At 42.1% G+C, this 12,874-nt stretch overlaps 1 protein-coding gene across 1 annotated transcript in view; it reads right to left on the bottom strand.

Annotated features, from left to right (window-relative positions):
• fndc3ba (fibronectin type III domain containing 3Ba) overlaps positions 1-12,874 on the bottom strand; it is an 89,868-nt gene that overhangs the window by 34,966 nt on the left and 42,028 nt on the right. The window contains 4 exon segments of the mRNA XM_003442880.5: positions 8,066-8,196; positions 8,887-9,046; positions 9,141-9,372; positions 11,504-11,580. Coding sequence (XP_003442928.1) covers positions 8,066-8,196; positions 8,887-9,046; positions 9,141-9,372; positions 11,504-11,580 — 600 coding nt within the window.

A 12,874-nucleotide genomic window follows, 5' to 3' on the forward strand; every position in this document is an offset into this window, starting at 1 on the left:
ACTAAATTACTTAGCAAGTTTAAATCAACTATAATTTAGTTTTTCTAAGCAAGACTTGCACAAGTCTGGTCAGTGTAGAATGACTAGGTGCTATAGTTTATCACTTGTATCACAAGGTTCATTCAGCTGAATGGTGAAATATCTGGTGTACCCATTGTGACTAACAAGAATACCCTCCACTTCTAATCCCGTTAGTCCTGTTACACGATATTAGCGGGGAAGACATTCCTCTGCTGGTAAAGCCATTCCATACTCACTTTCTGTTTTCAGTACATGTCTCCTTTTTGACTCTTATTTCCAAGTTTCTGTTGTTTATTTTTCAACTCTCTCATTTTTTTTCTTGTGCATTTTCTGTTTTTATTATCTCAACTTTCACCTTCTAGTCTCTTTCTTCCACCTCACTGGCCTCCAGCTTGCCATATTGCCCTACAAGCATGGCCGTATTTGGGTTTGTGGGAAGGGGTAGGAGTTTTTCTGTGTGTCTGTGGGAACGTGGGGGCCTGAGATTATTGCCATGGCAACTCACAAAAATAATCCAGTAAGGAAAGGGTGGGTTTGTGTTCACACATTTTCAGGCCCGCTTCTGCAATCACAGCAGGAGAAGCTGGAAGGAGCTGGATGGTTAATATACATAACTGATGATTCACGGCTGGACTCAGTCAAAGGACACACGAGCTTATAAAACCTTACAAAACACTGCAGTACATGCTTCATTTTACTATTACTATTGCTATGAATTCCTCACTAATTGGCATTTTAGCTTAATTAGATAGGATGGCTACATAGTGCAATGGTTTATATTTGTCTAACAAGAGAAAGAGTCCTGGGACTTGCATCAGGGGTAAAATTCTGCTAAATAGAATAAGTCAAAAGTCAAAAGAAGCTTTTTATGTACAGTAGAAAAAAATTAGTTAAAAGGAATTAAACACACACTTCTATTCAGTGCTGTTAGATACTCTTTAACTTATAGCTTATGGTGGAAATATTAATAAAAATAAGTTAAGTAAACTTAATGATTATTTTGCAAAGGACATTGCTAATAGTTTGCCTTTAAATTATGCTATAATTATGCTATAATTCTAACTTCTCGTACAGTTTACTTGACTTCGCCGATACAGTAACATCTGAAGGTCAAGTGAAAATGCTTACTTGAGTGAATTTTCCATGCAAAGTGAAGTGGCCATGATAAATCTCAGTTGCTACTAGGGATGGGTACCGGTTCTGACATAAACGGTAGTAACCAGACTGAAAAGCAGCGCACATTTCGGTGCTTTATTTCGGTGCTTTTTTTTTCCTGAACCAATTCTAGCCAATCATTTTACGTTTCCGAGGATAGTAGGCGGGGCCAGGTACGTACGTTCTTTTAGAGCAGAGCTACAGATTAAAAATGCCCAAGGCGAAGCGATCAAAAGTCTGGCTGTACTTCACAGCAAAAGATGCAAACTCAGCAGCCTGCAACAAGTGCTTTAAGCTGATACTGTGATACTGTCAAAGGAGGTAACACCTCAAATCTGATGAAACACCTGGCAACGCATAGCGGGTTTTTTTAAAGCCGAGAAATGCGCCGTGTTTGATAGCTTGCTGCAAGACCTCACACCGTGCACATCTACTGCGGGTGTGCTGCCTGTTATCGGACCCAGAGTTAGCAACATCCCCCAAAAACCCGAAGAGGAGAGTCCTGGCCCCTAGCCCTGTCAGCGTAGCAGAAATGATGACGGATGATGATGGCAGCAGTCGCCGTTCTCCTCTGCGTGAGTAGCTTCATGTTGTTCGTGTGTAATTTACGTTGAGTACGCTAACCGCATTATTACATTAATGCATGTAAGGTGAACTAGCAAACACCGTCGTAGTTACATGCGGCTGTCTTCTTGTTTGATGGCAGATACTCCCTTCACCCTGGCCAAAAAGGCTAAAATGACCAAAGAAAAAGTGGAAAACAGTTAAACATGAGAGGTTTTTGGACAAAGTTTGTGTTTTTTCCATTGTTTAAGCACTGCTTCCAGCCAAGAGTGATGCCATATATGCCCTATAGCTGCAGAAAAGGCTAACATTGTTATCTTTTTACAAAAAAAACAGCTGAACATGAGAGGTTTTTGGACAAAGTTTGTGTTCTCCATTCTTTAAGCACCGGTTTGAGCACCGTTTAAGCACTGGCACCGTTTCAAAAGTACCGGTTTGGCACCGGTATTGGATAAAACCTAAACGATACCCATCCCTAGTTGCTACTGTTGATACTTTTATAACCTGAAAAATGCATGGCGAAAGTCTGAAAAAGGAGGCCACCGTAGAACATGTAAGGAGAATATTTTTCAAGTAAATGTGTTAGAAATGTTCTTCACGTATGAAGCAAAGAAATGGTTAAACACTGAATTAGTCATGCTTTTTTGCTTTTAAAACGTCTTTTTTGGAACACTGTCGTGATTGGTAGCCTATAAAAATCTCTAATAATCTTATATTTGTTAAGATAACTATGCCATGAAAGTCAAATTAAATCCCAAAGCCACTCACATGTAATTTATTTTTAAAGTGAAAAAAAAATCTCTCCACGTAATAGAGAAGGTGGGTTTCCATACCTCTCATACCTTAAGATAACAGACCACTTCCATATCTATGACTGTGAACCCTTCTTATTTTCCACACCTCATTCACAGAGCCGACATAGTGGACAAAGCAGCCACTGCACACATCTGGTTTCTCCTGCTTTCACAGTGCTCGGCAGTGACGTAGAAACAAAGATGGAGGAGCTGAGGGAACTGGTCCATCTGTTTCTGCTGAAATCCCAGGTTTTTTTTGAGTGAGAGACAGGATCTGTGGTGGTGATGATGCAGAAGCAAGATGGAGGAACAGAAGGGACGGAGCCCACATCTGTTTCTGCTCAGCAAGCAGCTGAGTTCTGAGGAAAAGGGCCTGTAGAGCTGGCTTTACTAGAGAATGGACGCTCTGCCGGCCAAGTAAGCCTGCTGCCTTGCTGGCACTGGGGCAGCAGCCACACACACACACACACACACACATAAAGCAAGGGCATCAAGGGCAAAGCGTAGGCGGCTATGTGTGGTGTGTGTGTGTGTGGTATTCTGGGTTGGACTCGACTTGGATGCATCGGGCCAAGGAGCAACTTTGTCGGAATGTTTGTTCTCTGCTCTTTAACTTTGCGCCTCTCTGTCTTTCCATCTCTGCCTTCTCTGTGATAAAGAAAACCTTGCATCCATCTCTGACCTCTCTCATCTGTCCTTCAAATCCAGCATTCCACCCCCTTTCTCGCCATTTGCCCCCCTATCCTCTGGAGCCTCATGCTCTGATTGTTTTACAGGAAGCCCAGTCACGGGGTGTTTGAGCATATGTGTGGCTGTGTGTTGGTGTGTGTTGTGTGATACATCCAGCTGACTCAGCCTGATCTCCAGCCCTGTACTGAGACCCTGGTAGACCAAACAACAAATGACACACTGACATGCTCCTATCTGTCAAGAGTGTTATGGTTGTGTGAGTTGTACAGTATGTGGCACATGAAACTATGAATCCCATAAGCTGAGATGTTGATCTCACTTCCCTTTTCATCCTGTGGCTGATTTTAGCTAATTCCCTCTAGTGTGCGTGCACACGTGTGTGTGTGTGTGTGTGTGTGTGTGTGTGTACTGTAAGCTGTGCAATCTCCCTTTGTTGCAGCTCAATAAGATGTTTGGTTTTGGTTTGCATTTGCAGATGTCAACTTGCATGTGTACAGATGTGTTAGCTCTTTACTTTAGTGTGTACGTGTTTGAATGAGTTGAATGAAATTTTTTTTTTTACTTTTACTTTTTTCACTTTTCTAAATTATTATAATGACTATTATTGTGAAAAAATGTAAAAAGGAAGTAGTTTCCATACTAATTAAGTCCAGTGTACACGTTTGATTGCGTTATGTGGACATTTTCCTGGATGGAGTTGGTGGTGCTGTTACATTTTTTTAAAGATCATTTTTCAGTGCTGTGAGCAACAAAAACAAAATTCCGGTCACCAACATTGCATGGATGTGGAAAACGAACTCAGAGACAGACGATTGTTTTGTTTTTTTTCTTTACAATGCAATATTCTGACAGTAAATTTATATTCCTAACATGATTCTTTGAAACACAGCACCTGCCTAAGCAATGCTGGAGATCTGTGTTTATTAAATGAACTAACCAATGGTAGTGGTCACCTCAGCAGACATTGTCTCCCAAAAAAAATTGCCTCAGAAACACAAACAAAGGATTCAAGTTGTTGACCCAGCCTCTAAACTCCCCAACTCCCAATCTGATCAAGCATGTGTAGGATGTAACTGATATATCTAAAACAGGGGTGTCAAACATAAGGGCCTGAAGCCAAAATCATCCCCAGCAAAGACATCCAGTGTGGCCTGCTGGACGACTTTGGAAAAGCATATATTTTTGGACTCTATTTTTAGAATTTGTACAGCTTTTTGTACTGATAAAGACCCATCCACAGCCATTCATACTACATACCAAAGGAGCTAAGTAATAGATAAAAAATTAAATGAGAGCAACGTTCCTGTTTTTCGCTGTCTACAATAGAAATTTGGGTTAAAAAAATAAATAAAGTCAGCAATGAACAAAAACTTTTTTATAAATATGGGAAACTCTGGGCAGTGAGCTACCGGAACTTTATCTGCAATTTCACACATGCAAACTGTTAAACTACACATTTAATTACAATACATGTACAAAAAAAACACACTTGTAATAAAAAATTGTAATTTACTTGTGTAGAAATACTGAGATGTGCTGCTGAAATTGCACTTTCTCATCTCATGTTAAGATATCTCAAGGATTAAATGAGTACCGTATTTTCTGGACCATAAGCCGCTACTTTTTTCCTAGGTTTTGAGCCATGAGGCTTATACAAAGGTGCGGCTATTCTGTGGATTTTTCTTCCACCACTAGGGGCACTCTAACCAGAATTAGAATAAAAAACAAGATAGATGAAAAATCAATGCAAAGAAGAATACGCTACTTTTTCTTTAGCAGATAGAACAAATTACCAATTGGTAATTATTTTCAAATCCTCGCCCCTTCATCATGGAAACCACACGAAGAAGTTCGTATGATGCAAGTTTTAAGTTGAAGGCCATCGATCTTGCCATCCAGGAGGGAAACCGCGCTGCTGCACGCAAGCTTAGCGTCAATGAGTCTATGGTGAGACGTTGGAGGCGGCAGCGGGAAGAGCTCATGCAATGCCAAAAGTCGAGAAAAGCTTTCAGAGGACATAAAAGCAGGTGGCCTGAACTTGAAAATGTCCTGGAGGAATGGGTGAACACACAGAGAGCAGGTGGCCGAGGTGTATCCACTGTACAGATCCGACTGAAAGCCAAAACAATCGCCCGCGAAATGAATATTGAAGATTTCAAAGGTGGGCCTTCATGGTGTTTCAGATTTATGAGACGTAAAAACCTGTCCATCAGGGCACGGACCACTCTCTGTCAGCAACTCCCCCCTGACTATCAGGAAAAAGTTGAAAACTTCCACAAATTCGTTGAAAAAAAGATACAAGAAAACTCCATCGGACCAGACGACATAATCAATATGGACGAAGTACCTTTAACGTTTGATCTGCCTCTGACCAGGACCGTTAACAAGACAGGTGCATCATCCGTGTTGTTGAAAACAACAGGCCATGAGAGGACGCACTTCACCTGCGTTCTGGCATGCACGGCATCCGGACAAAAACTTCCACCAATGGTGATTTTTAAGCGCATAACTATGCCGAAAGAACAACTCCCGAAAGGCATAGTGGTCAAAGTTAACACCAAAGGGTGGATGATAGAAGGCCTAATGAAGGAATGGTTAACGGAGTGCTATGGGAAGCGCCCGGGAGGATTTTTTCACCAGAAAAAAGCACTGCTTGTTTTGGATAGCATGAGGGCCCACATCACAGATTCTGTGAAAGCAGCGATCAAGAAAACAAACTCCATTCCAGCTGTGATTCCTGGAGGTACAACAAAGTATTTGCAGCCACTTGACATCAGTGTAAATCGGGCATTTAAAGCTGCACTACGGGTTGAGTGGGAGACTTGGATGACAAGCGGTGAAAAGTCATTCACAAAAACTGGCCGCATGCGAAAAGCATCCTTTTCTGATGTCTGTCAGTGGATCCTAACAGCGTGGAGTGCTGTGAAAGAATCCACCATCACCAACGGGTTCCGAAAGGCTGGACTGCTGCGCGAAGAGAGCGGCGCACCTTCAGAGCCAACTTCACCGGAGGATGACAGTGACAGGGAGAGCCAGACTGATGGAGACAGATGTGATGAAGCGCTTCTGAGCCTTTTCAACTCCGACACTGAAGAAGACGACTTCATGGGTTTCAGCGAAGATGATTAAATTGACTTGTTGTTTGAAATACAGGAAAAATGAAGGTAAATAAATAGCGGTTATTTTCTCTTGGTTCTGTTCCGTTTTAATCAGCAAAGTTGCTGCCGTGTTAAAAGGCATTGTTCGGAAAGAATCTGTTCAAGTACATACATGTACATTTGCAGTACAAAATCGTTCTGTACATGCAGTAAGTATCTAATTTTTCATCATAGATATCTGCGGCTTATAGCCGTGTGCGGCTTGTATATCTTTTTTTATTATTTTTTTTAAAAATAGAGAGGATGCGGCTTATTTACAGGTGCGCTCTATTGTCCAGAAAGTACGGTATATAAATATCTTTACACTGACAGAAAGTGGAGTTTCACTCGTCTAGCCCACTTAAAATCAAAATGGATTACATGTGGCCCTCGATGTAAAATACATTTGACATCCCTGATCTGTTCTGAAGGCACCCCCTCCCTTTCCTTAAGCGATCCAGTGTTCACTCCCTGACAAGCCAGAGCTGTTTTGCCATGACAAAAGAAGCCCACATAATATTGGACAAGTGGTTTTAATGTTGTGCCTGATCAGTATATCCACACCAAACCCAGCTGGAAGATCCCTGTGATCCTGCACCATGCTGTGAGTGACTAAGCCAAAGTTTTATGGGGAGGGTAAATTTAAAAGAAGAGCCTGACAAGTACAGTCAATCAATTTATGTCTCACTTTATGTTTCTGTCATCACCTTCACAAACATCACTTTGTGTGTGTGTGTGTGTGTGTGTGTGTGTGTGTGTGTGTGTGTGTGTGTGTGTGTGTGTGTGTGTGTGTGTGTGTGTACATAAATGAAATATTCTGTCATTTTTAATAGCTCAGACATTCATCTTATGCGTCAAAAGACCTGCCATTAAAGAAGAACCGCATGTGTATGTGTGCCTTGATGTCTTTGCACATGTGCTGATGTTCATGTGTGTCTGAGCGATAAGGCTAAGCTGCGGTATCTAAATCTCAGCGCTCAAAGGTTTCCTTCATCTCAAGCAGGGCTCTACAGGTATGCGACTCCACCCTCCCCCATCTCTCTCACCCCTCTCTCAACCACCCCCCCCCACGGCTAAGCCTTCACCAACAAGGCCGGTATTGTAGCAAGGGTAAAATGATAGTGCTCAGGGACAGATTCAGCTATGTGCTTACCCAGACAACCCTTACCCCCTTTCTCCACCTCCCCACCCACACCCCCCTATCCCTTCACCTCGCTGAGGCTGCATTCATCCATTCATTTCTTTCTGTGTGACAAAAAAAAACCGGACAGTGATAGAAAGAGAGGCGCAAAGGTTGTTTTATTTGATTTAATTGAATGCAGAGGGGCACTGAGGTTAAAGAGGACAAAGTAAGTCACACAGTGCCAGACAGCAATGTCAGCGAGAACACAAATTATTCCCATATAAAAGATGATCTTGTTGCATGGTGACATGCCTATTATTTGGAAAATAAAGAGACTGCAGTGACATTTTCTGTTGAGCAGATATTTAAACTTTAAAATGCTCACATTGAGACTGTCTCCTTTCTTTTGATTTGGAGTCTCGGATCTTGCGATAAGTGGATACACTGAAATATTGAGTGTCATTTTTTTTCTCTATTTGAAACTATTTGAACTATATCGATGTATACATTTAGGACAGAAAAACATTCATTGACAGTGGGTACTAGTCTCTCTCATGGCCTTGTGTTTGTGCAAGTCCTACCTTGTGTGTGTGTGTCTGGTTCACTGTTTCGCGGACTGCTGCGGAGCCGTCTCTCTGGCTTCTTCCCTCCTGGGCTGCCAACTCCACCACCAGACCCCGCTGACCCGAGCGTTGGGCCGTGTGATTTGTTGCTGCATCCCGAAGAAAATCACAACAGAATTCATTGTATTTACATAAAAGACATAAAATAAGAAGTATATAAATCATACACCCTTTGCCTCAGTTGTGACCAAAAACTGCAGTGACCAAATGAGCTGTTTACCTTTCTCTTCAATAAAAATACTAACAACATAAATATACGCAATTGGGTGTGGAAAATGGAAAAAAAGGAAGTAAAAAAATCCCTTGCAAAAGATTCACATGAGCTGTTTTCACACATGGGAAAAGTCGACAGAACAACATTTAGCAATGTTGTGTTTGTGTTTATGGATTTTCACACTAATATTGGGTGTACCTTTTGCAGGGGGGTTAACACATGATGCCTATGTAATCCCTGTGAATGCTTCAAACAACTGTGTGCTCTAACCTGAGTCTTTGTATTAGGAAAGGTGTGGGGTAGAGTTCACTTATTTGGACATTTGCAGCTGCAGCATGTAATGACTAGCACTCACGCGTACATGTGAAAACAGGTCCATTCTTATTCCAACTGAACAGTTAACACATTAAAATTTTACACAGCTTAGTTAACTGATTTTTATATTACCTACATATAATGACATGACAAATGCAATGACTATATAAATCATCAACATCATGCCTTTCGAAGTCTAACCGTTAATAAGTTGGCTAATCTTAAAGCGAATCTCATAAATGATGATCACCTGTATCCATTGTGTGCTGGCCCAAGGCTGCTCTTATAGGGAGTAGAGGGCGGAGAATTGACTCGATTCTGTCTCGGTTCCTTTAACTTTTTAGGTTGTGGCTTACTGTATGTATCCTCCCTCCCTATGAAGTTTGACATCCCATAAACTGGGATGATTTCTGCAAGGAAAAAGAGCAGGGAAAATATTTCATGTTAAATTCCGTACTGTGCAGATTGTGTGGCGCATATTCGTAACTGAATTTTAACTCGTACCTGGATCGCCGTACATGGGGGGAAGGTGGTGTTGGTAGTACTGATGGGGAGGCAGCTCCCCGGGGTTGACGGGAGGATAGAAAGAGTGAGAGTTGGGGATGAAGTGAGGGTGAGGCAGGTATGGCGGCAGGTGATGTGTGGGGGAGAGGGCTGGAGAGTAGGAGGGAGGGTAGCACTCCGGAGACTGGGGGGTCACAACCACTCGGCGGACCCCTGTGGTATCTTCCAGCACCTGTGGGAGAGAGGATTAAAGCTAAGTATGGGTTCACAGAGCATGAAAATAAAATTTTTAAAAAGCCTAAAAGACTAAGAATTGTGTGTCTGTGCGCCTGAATTTTAGTACCTACAAATCACGCAAGACCTGAAAAGTGCACGCTGCCTTTGACTGCTTTATATACTGTTGAGTAAAGGTTCCTCAGATAGTGCTGGCTTTAATTTAAGTCAAGTGATTCAGAGAACCGAGTGAATTGCCCATCATGCCAAGAGTACTTCACTGCCCATTATTTTACAAGAGCAGGTGCTCTGTCTGTTAAATGGTGGATATTTAATAAAAGAATTAACTGCATGATATATTTGACAGCTGAGCGTGTACCAACAGGATGTGCGGTCCCTTAAAGCAATGAAAAACAAATGCTGTAACGCGTCCTTAGATGGCCTGCACATTTTTCTGACAACAAGCTTCAAAGAACTGCCTGAAATTAGCATAGACTCCATACATGTATTCATTTTCACTCGGACACAGATACAGACACACACATTCCAACTATTCAGACACTTTCACAGGCCTGCATTCCAAGAAGAGAGCAAACACTCACTCCCTGCAGAGAGGGGGAAGTCATCTGCTGGTCCCTAACAACAACAACACCGCACACTGTCTCTCACACACACACATACACTAAATAACACCACCGTGAAATCCCCACACAAACTGAGAAGCAACAGACACCACACAAAGAAAGATGGTGGGGAATGAAAGAGGGTCAGGAGGGGAGGAAGAGAGTTACAAAACTAATCTGATGTGAGAAAAACCTTGAGAGGGAGCAAATAGATGCAGAGGAGGAGGCCCGCTCTCTGCCCTTTCATCCCCTCTGTTGCACATGAAAAAAACAGCGTGTTTACAGAAAAACAAGGGCAAAGTCTCTGCAGGGGTATATGCAGACCAGGCCTACACACGCACGCAGTTATTGGCAAGGACACACACATTCCAAATATGAAGCACCCACAAACACACATGGCATCACAATGCAGGCATTAGTGAAAACTCCCAGAGGACACACATGCACATGCGCACTTTAGACACATAAGACACAACTACTTCAACACACTACTGTCCACCACAGCAGTGCTCTTTCTCCTTTCACCCCTTCGTGCAACCCTAACCCCCCCTTCCAAAAAAATTTGCCCAATGAATGCCTGTCTCCCGTATCATGCTTGTTTATCTAACAGTGACAGTGTTTCCCGCTCAGGCTTGGCTCAGTCCCTACTCACACACACACACACACACACACACACACACACACACACACACACCCATGGTGAGCCAATGACCCGACCTCCATTGGGTAAGAGCACAATCTCGCCAACAGACAAACCACAGGATTTTTTAAAAATCCACTTGTGAGGACAGTCTATTGACTTCTTTTTCCCTTCCTTTTCTCATTGTTCTGGTGTTGTTATCTAATAGAGAAAGCACATACACTTTTCCTGTAGAGGACTCAAATATTAATTGAACCTAAAACTCCAAATTCAGCAAGTACTGCTTGGTGCTCTGTTGGGTCAAAAAGACCAGCGTGGTTGCTTTTCTACGACAGACAGAATAAGTGACTTTTGTGGGGGTCAAGCACTAATGACCACTAGACCCACTTCTGATAGCTGTTCAATAAAACACTATACAAGTACAAATTGCTTAGTCTATCAACCAGCCAGTGCATAGAAATATGCTATGCTGCTATATTCTCCAGTTTTTGATGCTAACGCAACTACTTTTTACTAAGTTTGATTTATTTCTATTTACAGCATCATAACAATTTTCCAGTAACAAGAACCAACATGCTGAAACAGTCTTCAGCAGACTAATCGAGTGAACTGAAAAAATAAATAAATACTGGATACATTTACCTTAAAATATATTAAATTAAGGAATATCTGCATCTTTATTACTTAAAGAAGCCTCTTTTTGGTGGAGAAATGAGAAGCACTAGCTAATTTAGTGTAGTCGTGCATGGAGTATGAGCATGCATAAGACTCCCCCTGTGTCCGTTTTTTTTACTCAAACTCTCCCACACAACCCAAACACGATAAACATAAAAAAATACGTCAAAGAGTATCAAACTGAGGAAAAATACACACAAAAATAAACTAACCTGTGAGATGTAGCCTGGGGGGACGTGGATGGGAGGGATCGACCCATTTGGGGACATCATGGGAACCTCAGCAGGACCTGTGAGGAAGGAGAAGAATTATTTACTCAACCAGGCAACTAATGCTTACATAAATTCTCATTTACATTCATCAGTTGGCAGTTCACATGCGGGGACACAAAGTAGACAGATACACTGAAGGTTGGGCTGTGTTATTTCATATTAAGCACTATAGTTACTTAGTACCACAGTATGAAGATACTAGGAAATAAAGGTAATTAACCACTTAAAAATAAGAGTCTCTTCCCTTCAAATCTGCCTGTATAATCTCAAACAGCTCACACATAAATATAAGCAAGCCTTTTCCTTGTTACTGGCTATTCAGCAGTACTATTATGATAATTATAGGTATAACAAATGAGGGTACATGGCTGCTCACTGAGAAATGAGGTTTCTACACTGAAGGAGAAGTATGCGAATCTAAATAGAATTAGCAGACTGAAAATGATGTTGACTTTTCCACTGTCTAAATACAACCCCCCCCCCCCCCCCCCCCAAAAAAAATCTCCCCGTCTCCCTCTTCCTCTGTCTTTCTGTGATGGAGGTCTGCGGCTGTTAAAGTCATTGGGACCCCGTCGGGACAGCTGGAAGCAGACCTAGCCTCAGAATAAATCACACTGCACAGAGGCCCTCACTACCTCCAAGCACACATGCTAGTATGAAGACACATTAACATTTTTTTCCCATGTTGACAATACTTACATACTTGTTGACTATTCTAAACTCTCGTCTCCGTTAAAGGGTTATTTTTTATCTTTTCAGCTGCTTTACCCTCTACCTCCACACACTGTTTTCAGGGATTTCTCCTCTTTCCCCAGCTTCTGTTATTACTCACATCCTTTCTTCCCACCAATATTACTCATTTGATCCTTGCCTTCCTTACTAAGTTTATCCTTTCCATACTTCATCAATGATCTTTATCATCTTTTCTCCGTCCTTCACATAAATCCTCCATTACTCACCCACTTTACTGACCTCTCATCAGCCAAACAAACAGGTAACAGTACAGTAAACACACACCCACCTACACACAGGAATACAACCTGAGCAAAGTCTGCAATGTGGATTAATGTGTGTGTGTGTGTCTGTTTGTGTGTGCGGTGAGTAGGTCACAGGTATGAAGAGACAGGCCTCTTTCAGTCTAGTCTGCTCCCCTACCATGGAGACTAGAACTGGATATGAAAGTCTCCATTGAATAGAAGGTCATAGCATGGGGAAACACACACAGAGCTGCTCTACACCTCTTTCCACCACTGCTCATAGCACACTTTCCCCTCTTACTCACACACTGCCCCAATCACACACACACACACT

The sequence above is a fragment of the Oreochromis niloticus genome, linkage group LG19 (genome assembly GCF_001858045.2).
Source record: "Oreochromis niloticus isolate F11D_XX linkage group LG19, O_niloticus_UMD_NMBU, whole genome shotgun sequence".
NCBI lineage: Eukaryota > Metazoa > Chordata > Actinopteri > Cichliformes > Cichlidae > Oreochromis > Oreochromis niloticus.